Source organism: Pyrgilauda ruficollis, unplaced genomic scaffold (genome assembly GCF_017590135.1).
Source record: "Pyrgilauda ruficollis isolate IOZ18807 unplaced genomic scaffold, ASM1759013v1 scaffold31, whole genome shotgun sequence".
Classification (NCBI taxonomy): domain Eukaryota; kingdom Metazoa; phylum Chordata; class Aves; order Passeriformes; family Passeridae; genus Pyrgilauda; species Pyrgilauda ruficollis.
In genome coordinates this window covers 8,260,608-8,275,717 of record NW_024524489.1, presented here as the reverse complement: position 1 = coordinate 8,275,717, position 15,110 = coordinate 8,260,608, and the positions used below count along the sequence as shown (strand labels likewise).

The window sequence follows — 15,110 nt, the reverse complement described above, 5'->3', positions numbered from 1 at the left end:
CCCTTGGGGGAGTTTTGTATCTGCAAACGTGCCATAGTAAATTCACCACTCCTTTGTCTGTTCTGATTGGATAAATTTTTGATGGTGTTTGAATTTGTCTGATTTTAAGAAAGGGGAGGATTTTAAGCATGCATTGTGGTTACAGTGGTGCAAATATTCTTCAACAACTCCAAAGAATGGTCAAAACATCCACACACAGATGTGCAGTAATGCCTCCAAGCATTTGCAGATGCTACCAGCACAGCATAGTGCAGCTGTTTAAAAAAAGAACATACCTGTATTCCTGGATTTATTCTTTCTTTCAAATGTTCCTACTTTTTGACGTGTGTATGTAGACACGAGGGAATGTGAGCAACAGATGACCAGAATCTGCAGATATTTGCACACAGGGGTAAGCTTATGCCATGAATAGTGCCATTATACTGAGCAGGGTCACTTTTCTCAGAGAGATTGATCTCATACTTTACTTCACGAAGACCAGTTCCCAACTAAGCACAGACTGTGAGGAAATGAATTGGAGTGGAAAGAGTCTATAAATTTCTTTTCCTGCGCTGAATTCAAAATAGCATTTCTCTTACTGGAAAAACAAACATAAGCTCATTTTGGGTGTCTCTGTCTGCTTGCCTGTGGGATTGGTAGTCCACACCTTCTGCCAATTCAGAGACCTCTCTGCCCCCGTTTATGCTCTAGAGGTTATGTCTTAATTACAGAAAAGCTGATCTGCTGTGACATCAATTTCCCTCTCTAGGGGAAATTCCTAGCTGTGAAATCCTAGCAGAGGCAAATTGCTCTTCTTTTTTTTTTTTTTTCCTTTGGCCAGTCCAGATCAACCCCAAAACTGCCATCTCGGTTTGACCTTGACTACTGCTTTGAGAGTGAATCGGAGAGCCTGCTCTCCTAAAGTGCTGACGTACAGACAACTATTTCCAATGAGTTATCTTGATACAGAACTCAGGCTGTATCACAGCCAAGAGCCTGCTTCTCCTGCCAAGCAGGACCCAAGCCTAGGGGCTGCAGGAGCTGAGAAAGTGCAGCGTCCCTCCATGAATCAAAAAGGATGGGCAGGTCCTGAACGAGGACACTGCAGCCCTGCCTGAACTGGGGCAACATCACAGCAAGTCAAAGTGCCATCGATCCTCTAGAGAGATGTGGGGGTCATCTTGGGATGACCCAAGGGATCCCTCCCTTTGGATGTGCTCACCCAAAGCCACGCAACCTGGCAGGGAGGGCTTTGTGTGAATGACCAACACGCTGAGAAGCAGCAGGACTGAGCCCTGGTGCCCGGGGAAGGGGGATGCCGGGGGAAATGTCCGTGTTAGCCCGTGCCTTCGAGCCGCCTGCGTGGGGAGGTGGGTGGCCTTGGGCTGCGCGTTGCTGGCGCTGCTGGCACCACCCTTTGCCTTGACCGCTGTGCCCCGGGGAGGGCTGGGGCGGCCGGCAGCGCTGGGAGCCGGGATGCGGAGGGAGGCGGGGGATGCCCCCCCGGGCGGGCGGTGCCGGGGCTGACCGGGGGCTCTGCCGGGCCCGCACCGCACGCCGCGGCCGCGGGTGGAAAATGCTTCGTGTGTCTTGAACCCACAGCTCAGCCACCAAAGCACGGCGACGGTGTTGTTTTGGTTTTTTTTTTTTTTCTTAGTTAACAATGGAAACTTTTTTTTTTTCAGTATTTCCCTCCAGCCTGAGCCGAGCGAGAAGAGAAAAAAAAAAAAAAAAAAAAAACTTGTTCCGCTGAGTTCAACCCCAGACAGACTCACAACTTCCTTCCTGCTCTCCTACCCCCTCCCTCCGCTCTCCTCCTCCTCGCCGCTCCTCTCCCTCTCCTCCTCCTCCTCCTCCTGCTCCCTCCGCCTTTCCAGCCGCACCGGGAGCGGGCGCCGGGGCCGCGGCGCGGAGCTGCCCGGAGCGCGGAGCCGCCCGTGCAGCCTTGGCCGCCGAGGCGCGGAGGGGCAGAGCCCGGCGCGGCCGGCCCGCCCCGGGGCGAGGAGAGGCGCTCGGAGCGGCGGAGGGAGCGGGAGTCCCGGCAGCCCCGCGGCGATGGTTTCGGCAGCGCCCCGCGGCCGCCGGCGGGCGCTGCCGGGCGGCGCGCACTGAGGGCGGGCGCGGATCCCGACCCCAGGTAAGCAGCGGCGACGGGGAAAGGAGGGGGTCGCGGCCGCCCCTCCGCCGGGGGATCTCGGACAGCCGCGCCGGGGGCGGTGAGGGGAGCAAGCCGGGCCCCGCGGGGGGGAAGGGGCGAGCTGGGGGCGGGCAGAGGGGCAGGGTGCTGCACAGGGGCCGAGCGGGCTGTCCCACAGCCGAAGTCTGGCCGAGCACCTTATGCCGGTGCTCGTTTTGGCAGCCGAGCCGGAGTGCTGGGAGCGTTGCTGTGCCGGGGATCCCTGCAAAGAGTGGCTGTCCGCGCTGCCTGGGCTCTGCTGAGCCTCGCACTGCCTCCAAGCAGTGCCTGGAGGGATGGGAAGCCCTTTGGTCACACCGTCAGTTGGGACTGCGCTTAGACTTGAGGGCATTTACCTGCCAGGAGCCTCACAGGGATACCGCTGATAGCATCACACACGAGTGCTTCCAGAGGCGTGTTCACCCATAGCCAGAGTTAGCGCACTGTGTGTAAACAAGTTTGTACTCTCATGTGGGCAGTGTGTTTGCGCAGATCTCAGGAGTTCCCATGCCCCGACACGGGATGGGGACTGCAACTCCAGGGCACATGGAGCAAACAGGAGATGACGGAAAGTACACTGACATGCACGGGGGCACAGAGAACCACCTCCGAAAGCAGAGCCTCTTTCATGTGTGTACACACTCTCCAGAACAAACAGCGCTGCACATCTCTGCATGTGGGGTCCGGCCTGTGACTTTGAGGCAGTTGCAGCCTGCAATGTCCCGGACAGCAGATGTGCACAGGGAAGGCACGTTTAGCCAGGGCATTCATGAAGATGTGCAAAGCCGTGTTGTTGCACATGGTAGGTTAGGGGACTAACTTGAGATGTGACCCTGTACCATACAAAACAGTGTAAGCAGGGAGTCTTCCCATGTATCGTATAACATAAATCCATTCCTGAGACTTGGTCTTGCTATAGGTGACAGACTGGAGGGAGGCAAATTTAAGTTGTTTGGAGTTTTTTATCTTCCTTTTGAAAATGCCAGGTTTTGGGGCGAGCACTTGAAAGCTGCCAACTTTCAGTTCACACCAGTTAACTGTAATTCTCTTATTCTGTTGTGGGAATGGCTGCTGGCTGTGTGTCCTCTCGGACACTGCTGTTGCAGCTGTGCCGACAGGCAACCTGGAGAGGGGGCAGGGAAGAGGGGAAACAGCCGCAAACCCGACTTCCCTTTCACTCAGATCCTTCTGACGGCTGGCCCGTGTCCCCACGGGTGGCACACTGGGGATGCATGCAGGTGGGAGGGGCACACAGGAAGGGAAGAGTCCGGCACTCTGTGTGCCCAGCTGGATGGTGAGCTAAGGGCGGGCGCAGCACTACTCTCACTGCTTCTCTCTCCTCAGCTGTCCCGTTTTATGGAGCTGCGGGCCAGGGCCAGCCCAGCTCCCCGTTTTCCTGCTGGCGATGCTGCTGGTCCCGTCGCGGAGAGACCCCGGGCAGCCCCGCAGAGCCTGAACGCCGAGGCGGCAGTGGCGACGGCCCCCCTGTGCTCCCCGGCTGACTACTATGGCCGTGTACTGCTATGCGCTCAATAGCTTGGTGATGATGAATAGCAACAGCGAGGTGACAAGCGGCAGGAGCAAGACGCCGCCTCCTCCCGGACAAGTGCTGCCCAGGGGTCCGGAGACGCCCGGCAGCTGCCGCTCGCTCCCTGTCTTCAGCCCGGCCCCGGTGCCGCCCCGCTCCCCGCGCTGCGGCCCCGCTTTCCTCTTCCCGCTGCCCGAGGAGCCCCCGCGGCAGCCAGGCAGCCCCGGGGGCCGGCGGGGCAGCCGGGGTGAGGAGGGACAGCCGGGACCGCCCATGGCACGGCAGCTTCAGCGGGAGCTGCACAACGTGCAGGTGAACCAGAAAGTGGGGCTCTTCGAGGCGCACATCCAGGCGCACAGCTCTGCTGCCCAGCCACCCCGGAGCCCCCGGCTGGCCCGGCCCCGGCCGGCCAGCCCCACGGCACCGGCGGTGGGACTTGGAACTGGACCCCGGCCGAGAGCCTACGGAGAGAGCGAGGCCCCCGATGCTGGTGGGGGACAGGTTTGTCTGAGCACTGCAGAGCCCTCCAGGAGGCCAGTGCCGATGGTGGAGCTGGCAGAGAGCAGCAGCCCCCTGGAGCAGTCGGGGCCTGCACCACGGCAGGAGGAGGTGGTGGTGGTTCCCACAGGACTGAAGGGCCAGCACCCAGCCATCGGTGGGAGCATCCCTGCCGTCATTGTCACAGACCTGGGGGGCCCGGAGGAGGAGGCGGGCGCCGTGCCCCCTGGCAGCCTGCCCGTCCGGAAGCTCTCATCATCCTCTGCGTCTTCCACTGGCTTCTCCTCGTCCTGGGAGGAGTCCGAGGAGGACATCTCCAGTGACCCTGAGCGCACCCTGGACCAGACCCCCGCCTTCCTGCAGACCCTGGACCAGCAGAAACCTCGAGTGGTGAGTCTTGCACCAGCCCTGGGGAGGTGGGGTGAAGGGTTGTGGCATCCCTGCTCCAAGGCACAACTGCAGCAGCCGGGCAGAGGTGTGTTGCAGCAGAGTTCTGCAGAGAAACTTTACACTTGCTCAGTGGTGCTTGCTTTCCCTCACATGAAAAACTTTCAGACTTGGAAGGGGGGTTCCTAGCTAGAAAATCCTCTCATGAGAGAGTAGTGGTGCTTGTTGCATTGTGCACTGTCCTTGCAGAGCTTCCCTGGTGCTGCAAAGCTGCCTGCCAGCATGCTTAAAATACATCCATGGACTGCAGCCTTCTGCTGACATGTGGTTACAAGCTTCAGTTTTTCCTCAGCACAGCTTCCCTGGGTGCTGGAGGTTTCCCATGGTTTACATGAGCCTGAGGGAGAATTTATTTCTTCCCTGGAGTTGAAACTGTGTGGGCCCACTGTCTGTTCATGTTTACAGTGATGCCCATCACCACGATGTCTCTGTCTTTCACACAGAAGCAAAATGCTCTAGAATTTCTGGTAATTCCCCTTTTGAATAATACTTCTTGGTTGTGGGGTATCTTATATTTTAGGTAAACATATTTTTATTAGGTATTTATATTAAGTTCATTTATTTCAGGATCTTTGTTGTGGAGCTGGTTGTGAGGCTTAAGGCGAGAGAAATCATCAGTGTTGTGTTACCCTTAGAGAAGAAAGGTCTCCTCACAGAGGAGAGCTCTGAGGCTTTCTCCAAAGGCATGAGACAGTCATGGGGTTTGTGGTGTCACTAGGGGAGTTCATTGCATGTGTGAGTGCATCACACAGAGCCTACTTTGCTCTGAGCTGTCACACCACTTGTCCAGAGGGCTTTGAACCACTTTAACCCAGTGCAGGGCACCCATCACGAGGTTCTCCAACCTCATTGATTTGAGCCCAGCACTGGAGCCTCCCAATGACAAACCATGAAACATGCAGGACAGCCCAGTGGTTCCTTAGTTTAAAGAGTTTAACAAAGGCTCATGAACTTTAATGATGTATTTCACTGTGTTTAATTTCCTGTAGACACATGGTAGTGAAACTCCTGCTAAATGCAATGACACAAGGAAAACTAGTGCAGGGAAACAATCTAAGTGAAGGCATCAAACTTGGAAGAACTGAGACTGTGGTTTGTAAAACACTCAGCAGGCTGAAATAAATATCTTTTCTTTTGTACTCCTTTTGTCCTATTCCAAGAATCCAGGCTTGGTTCTGCTCAGGATGGAGCAGCAGCTGAGTAAAAGCAGTTAACAAAATTATGAGCCTGCAGTTCATCGTGTTTGCAGACAGTTTTGTATTTTGGGGCTCTCAACTGATGAATCAGCTTGTTCCCTTTGGGAGCTGCTACAATCCCTGTGCTGATTAAACTCTGCTGGTTTTATGTGCAGAGCTGTAGTAATCTCTGCTCCATTCTCTGCGCTAATGACTGTTCCTAGTGCCAGATCCCACTGATTTGCTGCTGAAAACAGTTCATTGATGGGCAAAAGCATGCCTGGTGCTCCTGTGGAAAGCTTCCTGGAGCCTCAAGCTGACTGTGCACAACCTCCCGTGGCCTCCAGTGAGCTCAGCCAGGCCGGTGGCTCAGCAGTGCACAGGCAGGGCTCATTTGTATTGCTAAAAGCTCTGGATGAGAGCGAGCTCGGATCAGGTCTAAGATCAGAGTAACTGCTGGGCTCCATGGGACTACTCAGGCTAAACGAGACGAAGATGTGGTCCAAAATGTGTCAGGCAGCCTATGGAGATGCACTTGATTTTGTGTTTCAGTGCTGGAGTCTCAGCAGGGCAGCGAGGGTAATTTACAATGATACTTTCCAGTGGGCTCCACAGGTCCCGTGCAGGGCTGATCACTGACTTTGGCAGGTTGTAGTCAACTTCTCAGCAGGATCATGTGCAAATGCCCAGTAATTCAAAATTGATTTCGTATAAATAACACCCAGCTTTGTGTACTGGTTGGCAGTAACTTGTAAATCCATAACGACAGCAGAAGGCAGCTACTGAAGCAGTGTCAGGTTGCACACTCATTTGTTTTCATGAACTCACTGTTTCCTTTCAACAACGCACACGGTCTGGAAATGAGTTGTGTAATGAGGGAGAATGTGTGAGAAGCTCTCTCCACAACTCGTGCTTTTAGTCAAATCCTGGGAGATCTCGGCCGAGAGAAACCAACAAGGTGCCCCTGGGTGCATGTGGGTTGAGTAGATAAACGCAGGGCAGGCAGAGAGCCCTGCCTGCCTGCACTGGGCACTGCTGGCACAGGGGAGGCTCTTGTACCTGGAACAGAGGTAATGAGGAGCGGCAGGAAAGCAGTTCCTGCTGCAGAGACAGTCTGTGCTGCACATCTCACATAGCATGTTTACAGATTTGATAAACAGCAGGCCTGCTCCTGCCCTTCCTTTTTGGAGGCTGCCTGGTTTAGCAAATCTGTTAGGGATGTCCGGCGGTCTATTGTAGTTCCTCCTGACATCCCGGGGAAACAGGCAGATCCCTCCGGCTGGCATGGACTCGTCCTCCATTTGTACTGCAGGTAGGAAACTTTGTGTTCAGCCCTGAAAGTTGGCCAGTAAGAAAATTATGCTGCCAAGTGAAAGGGAAGGAGGTATTGTGGCCACATTTTTGGACGCTGTGACCTGGAGCAGCTCTGTGAGTGAAACGGGCTCTGTGTCTGTTTGTTGAAACAGTTTGCTCGGAGCTTTCCCTGTCCCTGGAGTGCCCTGGTGCTCAGTGGGCTGCACAGAACTGGGGAACAGTGACCCTGCCATGGTGGTTGCAGACTTGTGAAGTGCAGTGACAGCAGGAGCAACGTGACGTTTGGTTGTTTAATTGCAAATCCACTTAAGGTCTGAGTAAACTTCCACGTAAGGGCTTTTGCAGCTGTGGCTTTCCCCAGGCTGTGGGCTGCTGCCGGAGGAACCCCACGCTTGTTTATTGATGCTTGCAAGGTTTCAGAGACACTCGAGCGATTGCACTTCTGGGGCTGTGTGGGAGGGACGGGCTGTCCAGGCAGCGTGCTGGTATGGGGACACTGTGGTTTGGAAATGCCGCAGGGGAGCACTCTCTGCACACCCCCTGTGACCAGCACGGGCAGTCTGGGGAAGGAGCTGACCTGAGGGCTCTGCTCACCAACCCCCTGAGGCAGGAGGAGGCAGCGACTGTGGGAAGGCACCTGCCTCCATCGCTGTCTCATGCTGAGGGGGAGAATTTCTCCCCTCCTGGCTGATCACACAGGTTGGGTGTGTAGGGAAGGGAGAAGGTGCTCCTTTGTCCCAGGTTCTGAGTGGCACAGGTAGCCTGAAATGGCAGCCCAGTCTCCTAAGGAGATTTCACACCTAAAATAAGATACGTTCTAGCTGTGAATCCCACTGACTTCTCGACTGGAAAAGCAGCAGTGTATGAGTTTTGCCCTTCTGGGGGCTCTGTTGGCTCTTCCCAAGGAAGAGCTGACAACCAGGATGTATTCTGCAGCAGGAGACTTGTCCCACTCTTGGAAACCGGCTGCGCCCCTTAAGCAAAAGATATTCCAAAGCTGGTCATTAGTGAGTCCTTGTCATTGACCTAAATTCCCTTGTTTGTCAGCTTCTCCAAAACTGGAGACAAAGCAACAGACAAGTGGGGGGAGAGGCAGAAACTGTGCAAGCAAGCACGTACTATAGAAAAATTACATGCTGGGGGGGAAAGGAACCCCTTCCTGGAAAAACAGTGCAAGACACTGCAGTGTTCCTCTTCCTGGCTTTCCTACAGCTGCTGGGGAAATGCAAGGATGTACAGCAGAATAGTAATCAAGGGACTTGGTACTCTGTGAAACTTCTGCTCCTTTCAGCAGGCTAAGTAGATTTCTCAGAATAAGAGACTTCCATTAACCTGTGCGAAATGGAAGAACTTCTGGAAAAAGCTAACGGCGGTGCTGATGACAGGCATTCTTTTAATTGATTTATTTGTTTGACTCACAATGGCTGTTAATGCAGTCCTGAAAGGAGCCAAGTTTAGATAGGGCTAGTGTCAGCCAAGGGCCTCTGGGACCTTTGCTTATTTCTCTTTGAGATGTTCCAAGGCATAAGCTGACAACAGGAGTCCTGATTTGTTCCTATAAAAATCAATCAAATTAAATATGCTTTCATTCCCTTTCCAAGCTGTCGCTGTGATCAGGAAGTCTCCGTGTAACAGAAACCATGACCACATGGCTATGGTGATACATGCAAGCCCTGTGAAAATATATCTTTATGCCAACTGTGTTTATGTATTTCACTCCTTACTCCCACTGTGTTTGTCTTAAAAGCTCCTAAGCTTATGAGCTTGTGAGTGGTATCTCTGATTTAGTATCAATATAATGTCTGGTGTATTAGGGCCCTGCTGGCTTACTCAGAAGAACGACTGTTCTTTTAGTAATGCACATCATTGCACGGGAAAATGTTTAGCACACCTGGTAAGCTGCCAAGGGATGGAGTCTCCCTGCTGCAGGAAGACTAGGGGGGAGAGGGGAATGAGGTGGGCACCTGTGTGTTTCCCCTTTCAGAACAGCACGCTCAGCAGGCCTGGCAGCACGGCGTGTTCGACCTGCTGGGATGAGGTGAGCACACCCCGGAGCTCGGAGGGCTGGGCAGAGCTTCAGGCTCTTTGTGGATGGAGGCTGTGCACTCCAGGGACTTCACGAAGCATCACTCCCTATTCCATAGCTAATCCTCTACCTACTCACGTGACCTTCTTAGGGAATAAGCAGCTTTTTTATGGGCTCTCACCCACAGAGGCCAAGTGAAGATGCTGCTGTAACCCAGTGAGAGACATATGGTGCTACTTCAAGGCTGTTTTCAGCTCATTGGGAAGAGTTTCTTCTCTGTGCACATTCTCCATTATTGACAGGGCAGGAATTACATGGCACATAGATCCTTTTCGTGGAAGGACTTACTTGCTAGCGCAGCTGCTGTCTCTTGCATATTTTGTTTCTTAAAAAAATTTCATGCTGAGAGCATCCATGAAAGTAGCAAAATAAACCTCCTCCCATATTTCTGAGGTGCAGGAAGAACAAACGTTAGGCCCATCATCCTTAGAGTCCCCAGCTCTGGAAAGAGCCAGATTTCCACCTCTTCTGGTGGGAATTGCCAGATGTCAGGAGTTTGCCTGTTTGGATCCCTTGGATGGAAAACTGAACGTCCGCAGAGTGAATTTCATGGATCAGTGGAAACTTCAGAGTTTTGTCTTCAGGTTTTTAGAGGCTTGCAATGACAAAACCCAAATTGTAGTCAGCACCTGTCTCATGTTTTCCATATTATTTCTATAATGTGTTAGGACAGATTTGCATGTGAAAAAAATATTAGTGCAGCACTGAGTTCTCATGTGCCATGTGATGGCTGAAAGCCACTGCTGAGCTAATGTTTTCTGTACGTGTAATTCTGTTCTAGCTCACTACAGAAATAATGGCATCTGTGTATGACATTAAATGTCGCTTCAGCTAAGATTAGTCTTCTGTAATGGTTAGAGATTATTTTGTTTATACCTGTAGGTAAATTTGTGCAGTAAATTTGACCTGCTTTCTTCTAATGAAGCCCAGCCAAGCTTTCTAAGAAAGATATGTTAATATTTAACAGACAGTGAAAACTACATGTTAACATTTTCAAACCACTGAGTAGCTTTGCAGCCTAATCCCTTTTCTTAAATGTGACTTTTTGGGGAATGCTGGCTTCCACGCTTGCTGTGTCACTTGAAATGGCTCTTTTATGGCATTCATCTTGCTTAGCCTTGCTGGGTGTCTCCTCAGGCATCCTAAGGTTCTCCTAACATAGCTTTCTTCTCTCTTACTCTAATGGGATCTTGACAATTAGCCCAAGAGTTTGCTTTAAGACAGAGGAATCTGTTTCTGAATGTCTACTATAAAATTTATTGGAATTGAATTTTTATTCCTACACGTACAACCCCAGGTCATGCATAGCCTGCACAACAGCTCCAAGTAGTTCAGAAAGCTGATTCAGTCTGAGGTCTACCAGCCTCAAAAGCAAGTGCCTGTGATTGGCTTTTAAATCAGTGTTTAGACAGCAAAATTCAACTTGCTCTGTAACAGGGTGATCATCATGAGCAGTGTCTTTCAGCATGGCTTGGTGCAGGTACATTCAGGGTCTCCAGCTGCAAGTTTCAGTCTGGGTGCATGCACTGGGAATGCATTGGGGATTGGTGGAAGCCTTTGGAAAATGCAGGCTGCAGCTCCTTCTTTCGCAGGCATGGTGGGAGTTCAGCCCAGAGCTGCTGTCACAGCTGTGTGCCTGTAGAGATCCTCATCGCTGCTGCCAGCCACGGGATGCGTTTGCAGAGTGGTTTCTGACCTTAATTTCCCAGGGGTGGGTAATATTGGAGTCAGGAGCTGCTGCAGGCTGCTAAGACCCATGTTAAACTCTTCCCTCTCTTGATCTTTATTTCAGTCTTTTCGTACATTCCAGCCATGAAAAGAAAGAAGTGATTTTTCTTTCTTTGTAGAAAAGAAAGTTCTTTTCATTAATGACATGGGAAAAGGGACAAGCCAGTAGAAGGAATTCAATTCTTCTTTTAGATGTAAGATTTATTGCTGGTCAAAACACAAGGATTGCTTTTGGAAGGAGAACTAGGGGGTAAAACAACAAGTGCTTAGCACTTACAACTACTTCTTGTAAGCAGTACAGTGTAGTATCTGATCAGTGCTACACAACAGGAACTGCATTAGCATTCTGCACTGTTGTGGTTTTAAGTAATAGTAAAGCATCCCTCGTATCTGTGAAAGACATAGATGTGCTCAGGAGGGACGTGCCTGCAGACATTTTAATGAGTTAGAATCAAAGAAGAGAATCAGATTGTCTCTTCACTGTTTGCTTCACACATTTGATTTGCAGAGATGTTGGCACCTGGGGTTGCTGTGGCATGGACCTCGCTGAACTGATGTGAGTTTTTCCCAGGTTTCATCCTTGACTTTAAGTCTTGTACTTGGGATTTTGGACAATAGGGTTCCTGTACTGTGCAAAGCAGAGGGAGGTCTCATGGGGCCTCCAGTCTGCTGTCACGAAACTCCCTGCAGCCAGAATGAAGACCAGCGTATCTCCACCGGGAGTAACCAGCACAACATATTGGTCAAATGGCTATGGCAAGGAGATGATGCAACTCTTTCCTCCCACCCCATCAGCACTTGCAGAAGGGGCTGTTTAGCAAGGGCTAAGCAATGGCAGCACCTACCTTCAGCATCAGCTCCTTCTCCTCCCCCTTCGTTTCCTGTCCCTTTGCCCTTGCTTGGGCAATTCATCTGCAGCAAGATAGAATCAAAGAGCCCTCTTCCTTTGCTAAACAATTTGCTCCTTTTGTTAGGGTCAGATAAAACGCTGATAAAAGCTGTTGTAGCTCCGCTGAAGCCAGCAGGAGCATGCTGCAGGTTTGGTCCTTGAGCGTTTTTCGCCGTGCTCACTCCTGCATGTATCCAGTTACATCTTGTGGTAAATCCAGCCTTAGGCAGAATTAATGAACCAGAGATGCAGTCCCTCTGGGGGGGTTTGCCCGTTCACAGGTCCAGTGCCTCAGAGCCTTTGGAGACAGGAGGTTTATAAATGGAAAGTTCTGCAGGGAGGCTTTTTGGAAACTGCATTTCAGGGTTGGGTGTCTTTCTCTCGTTTCTTGCTGAACAATCTCTGATCCCTGCCGCTCAAGAGAAGGGCAGGAGCCTTGCTGGCCTTCAGCTCACCGCTGAGCCTTGTTGGTTGCAGACCTGCATTTTGGGAAGGCGTAGGAATAGTTTTCATCCCCTTGAGCTCAACGCATTCAGAACATTTTCATTAAAGGGGTACTTAAGCACAAGCCCGGGCGTACCTCTCAAAAGAGAGGAGACCAGGGCTCCAGGAAGGGGTGGGAGCGAGGGGGAGGTGAGCAGGCTCCTTCTCACCATGTGGACCCTAGGACTTGCTTTGCTGGCAGCTGCCAGCTCCATTAGTTATCCAGGGGTGTCCTCCCACTGCAGTCAAGGTACAGAGCAGCCAGCTGGAGAATTAGCAGTGTGTCCAAATGTAATGTGGTTGCTATTATGGGTAATATATATTTAACACTCTGCAGGGACCATTTAAACCTGCATCTGCAGGAAGGGGGAAAAAAGTCAGGTTTGCTTTCTTGGCAGACTGCAGATCAGAAAGTCCAATCTGTAATCTCTCTCGGTATGTTTTATGTGGGTGGGTTTTGTTAAATTACAGGCAAAGTTATTGCACCCCTAGGCTACTCGCATTAAATGTTTCTCCAATTTTAGCAACATTCTTTCCAGGCTCAGCTACATTTGTTTTTGTCTTCTCTATGGCAATTGATGAACTCAGTCTGAAATGTATAACTCCACGGGATCTCCTGTTATATATTTCTTCCACAGCTGTAGCTGAATCGGTGCAGTGTAATCCAATGACTTGTTGTAATGCCTAATGCTTTCTTTAATACATTCCAGATTAAGGAGTCAGCAAAGTTTACATATCCAAAGTAATAAATTTAAACAATAATAATGGCAAATCCAAAACCGTGATTATATCTTGAAAATGCTGGGCTTTTTTGTTTTCCCTCCTATCTTTTCTGGTCTGGCTAAAGTCTGTTTTTAGGAAACTGAACAGGACAGATAAAAGATGATGAGACAAACAACTTAATCCCTTAATAATGTCAAGTGGAAAATCCAACAACAGATTGGCAAGAAACTGTAATAACAACTGCTAAGTGACCCTTACTGAGGACTAAAGAACTGGTTTTAAAGGCTGAACTTGGGACATAATTAGAGATGAGCCTGAATCAGTGCACATAGGCTCAAATATTTCTTTGAACTCTGAAGTGGAGCCAAATTCTGGTTTTTTTTTTTTAATTTTTTTTTTATCCATGCCTGTACAGCTTCATCTTAGCTGCACTGAGGCCAGTTCAGTATCACCTCGTACCTTGTCCTGCCCTGGGTACCCACAGAAAATGAACAATCCCAGGGTGGTATTCCCACCTCTGGGTGCTGTTGCAGATGGAGTGTGGGATAACAGCTAGTGTGCAGAGCCCAGGCAGGTGCTTGTTATGGCAGCAGAAGAAGGGATGGGCAGTGCCTCCAAGTGGAAGGAGAAGAGGTGAGCGTTTCTGCATTGGCCTTTCAGTCCCAGCATCTCATCGTGCCCTTGCCAGGGACTGCACCCCTGGGCAGCAACTCTAAACAGTCTTGGGCTGCCATTAATAGATAGACCTTGGAAGCAAGGCATGTGGTCACAGGAGTAGGGGGCACTTGGAATTGTAATTGCCAAAGCAGCTTCAGAAAGAGTGTGTTAATTATTATCTCTCCTTGGAGCCATATTTACTTAGAGCTGATAGCCCTCCACCCTGGGGTTCCTGGGAGGAATGTCTTGCTGGGGTGGAGACCAGGGCTGCCAGAAAGGAAACAAAGGAAAGAGATTTTAGAATGGTGGCTTATCTCTATCCACCTGAATTACTGTTGTATTTTAAAAGAATATGGGAAAAAGGATTGTTTCAAAAAGCCTTGACAAGTGTACTCTCCCAGCTCCATTGTTTTAACCTTCTCCTCGGAATTTGTGTATAAAATGTTCTCAATTCGGTTTATCTCTGCTTGACAAATCCTGTGTTTCCCTTCCGTGCTTTTAGTGGAGTGGGAACTAACCTTGATCTTTTTGCAAAGCAAACAGAAGCTGGATGTCACATTCCCACCTTCACACACAAACAGTGCGTGTCACAGCTTTTGAGCAAGATGTACGATCACTGACAAAAAAATTGTGTAAAGTTCATATTCAAGATAAGCTTTTAGAAAAGCAGCTCCAAACTGAATCAGACTCTCAGAGGAGGGAGCAGTTGATGTTGTCTGGCTCTTGTGGAAGCCACCTTGCTGGGCAGGTTAAAACAAAAGGTCTGAAGCCAGGACTGTAGCTCAGCTCCTCCATTAGCAGCCCCTCATCTGTGTCTCATCTTGAGGAGAAAAGACTTGGCCTCTCTCCTCAGGTCTCTGTTTTCTCATGCTAACCTGTGTTGCTGGAATGGCTTTTCTGAGCCAAGGAAAGCGGCAGAGGAGTCCAGGTGGTCACAAATGACCAAAACATTGACCAGATGCTGGGCTGGTAATGAAAGGGAAATGCAGAGGTTGCACGATGCCACCTAGTCTGTTATTGTCTTTCCTGTGTCATACATCCCAACCAAGTCTGGAATTTGGTTTCTGAGCATTTGAGTGGCTCAGGAGGCAGTTCCAGGTTCCAGGTTTGTTCCTGTGGATGGGAACCCTTCCCAGAAGGGAGAAAGCTCAGAGGAGCCTGTTTAATATAGGCTGATCTCATGCTTGAGCATACGCAGGAGCTGACCTTTCAGTGCTGAAATAAGAAGTGATGGGAATAGACTAAATCACAGTCTTGAAAGAAAAGCCAAGGAGCTTAGAGATGCACCTCAGGAGAAGGAATCAAGGTAGGGAGGCTGAGAGCCACAGAAGGGCCAAATGACAGATTCAAAAAGCCATCTTTCAGCAAGGAGTTTGATGGATCTTTGGAGAGCAAAGGCTGTTGAGATGAGAAATGGGTATATGATG

The 15,110-nt window shown here is 50.5% G+C and overlaps 1 protein-coding gene across 1 annotated transcript in view; it reads left to right on the top strand.

Moving 5' to 3' along the window:
• Positions 1–1,783: 1,783 nt before the first annotated feature.
• Positions 1,784–15,110, top strand: part of ITPKB (inositol-trisphosphate 3-kinase B) — a 66,866-nt gene continuing 53,539 nt past the window's right edge. The window contains exons 1-2 of the mRNA XM_041473961.1: positions 1,784–2,116; positions 3,500–4,571. Coding sequence (XP_041329895.1) covers positions 3,663–4,571 — 909 coding nt within the window. The 5' untranslated portion in view covers positions 1,784–2,116; positions 3,500–3,662. The remainder of the gene's footprint in view (positions 2,117–3,499; positions 4,572–15,110) is intronic.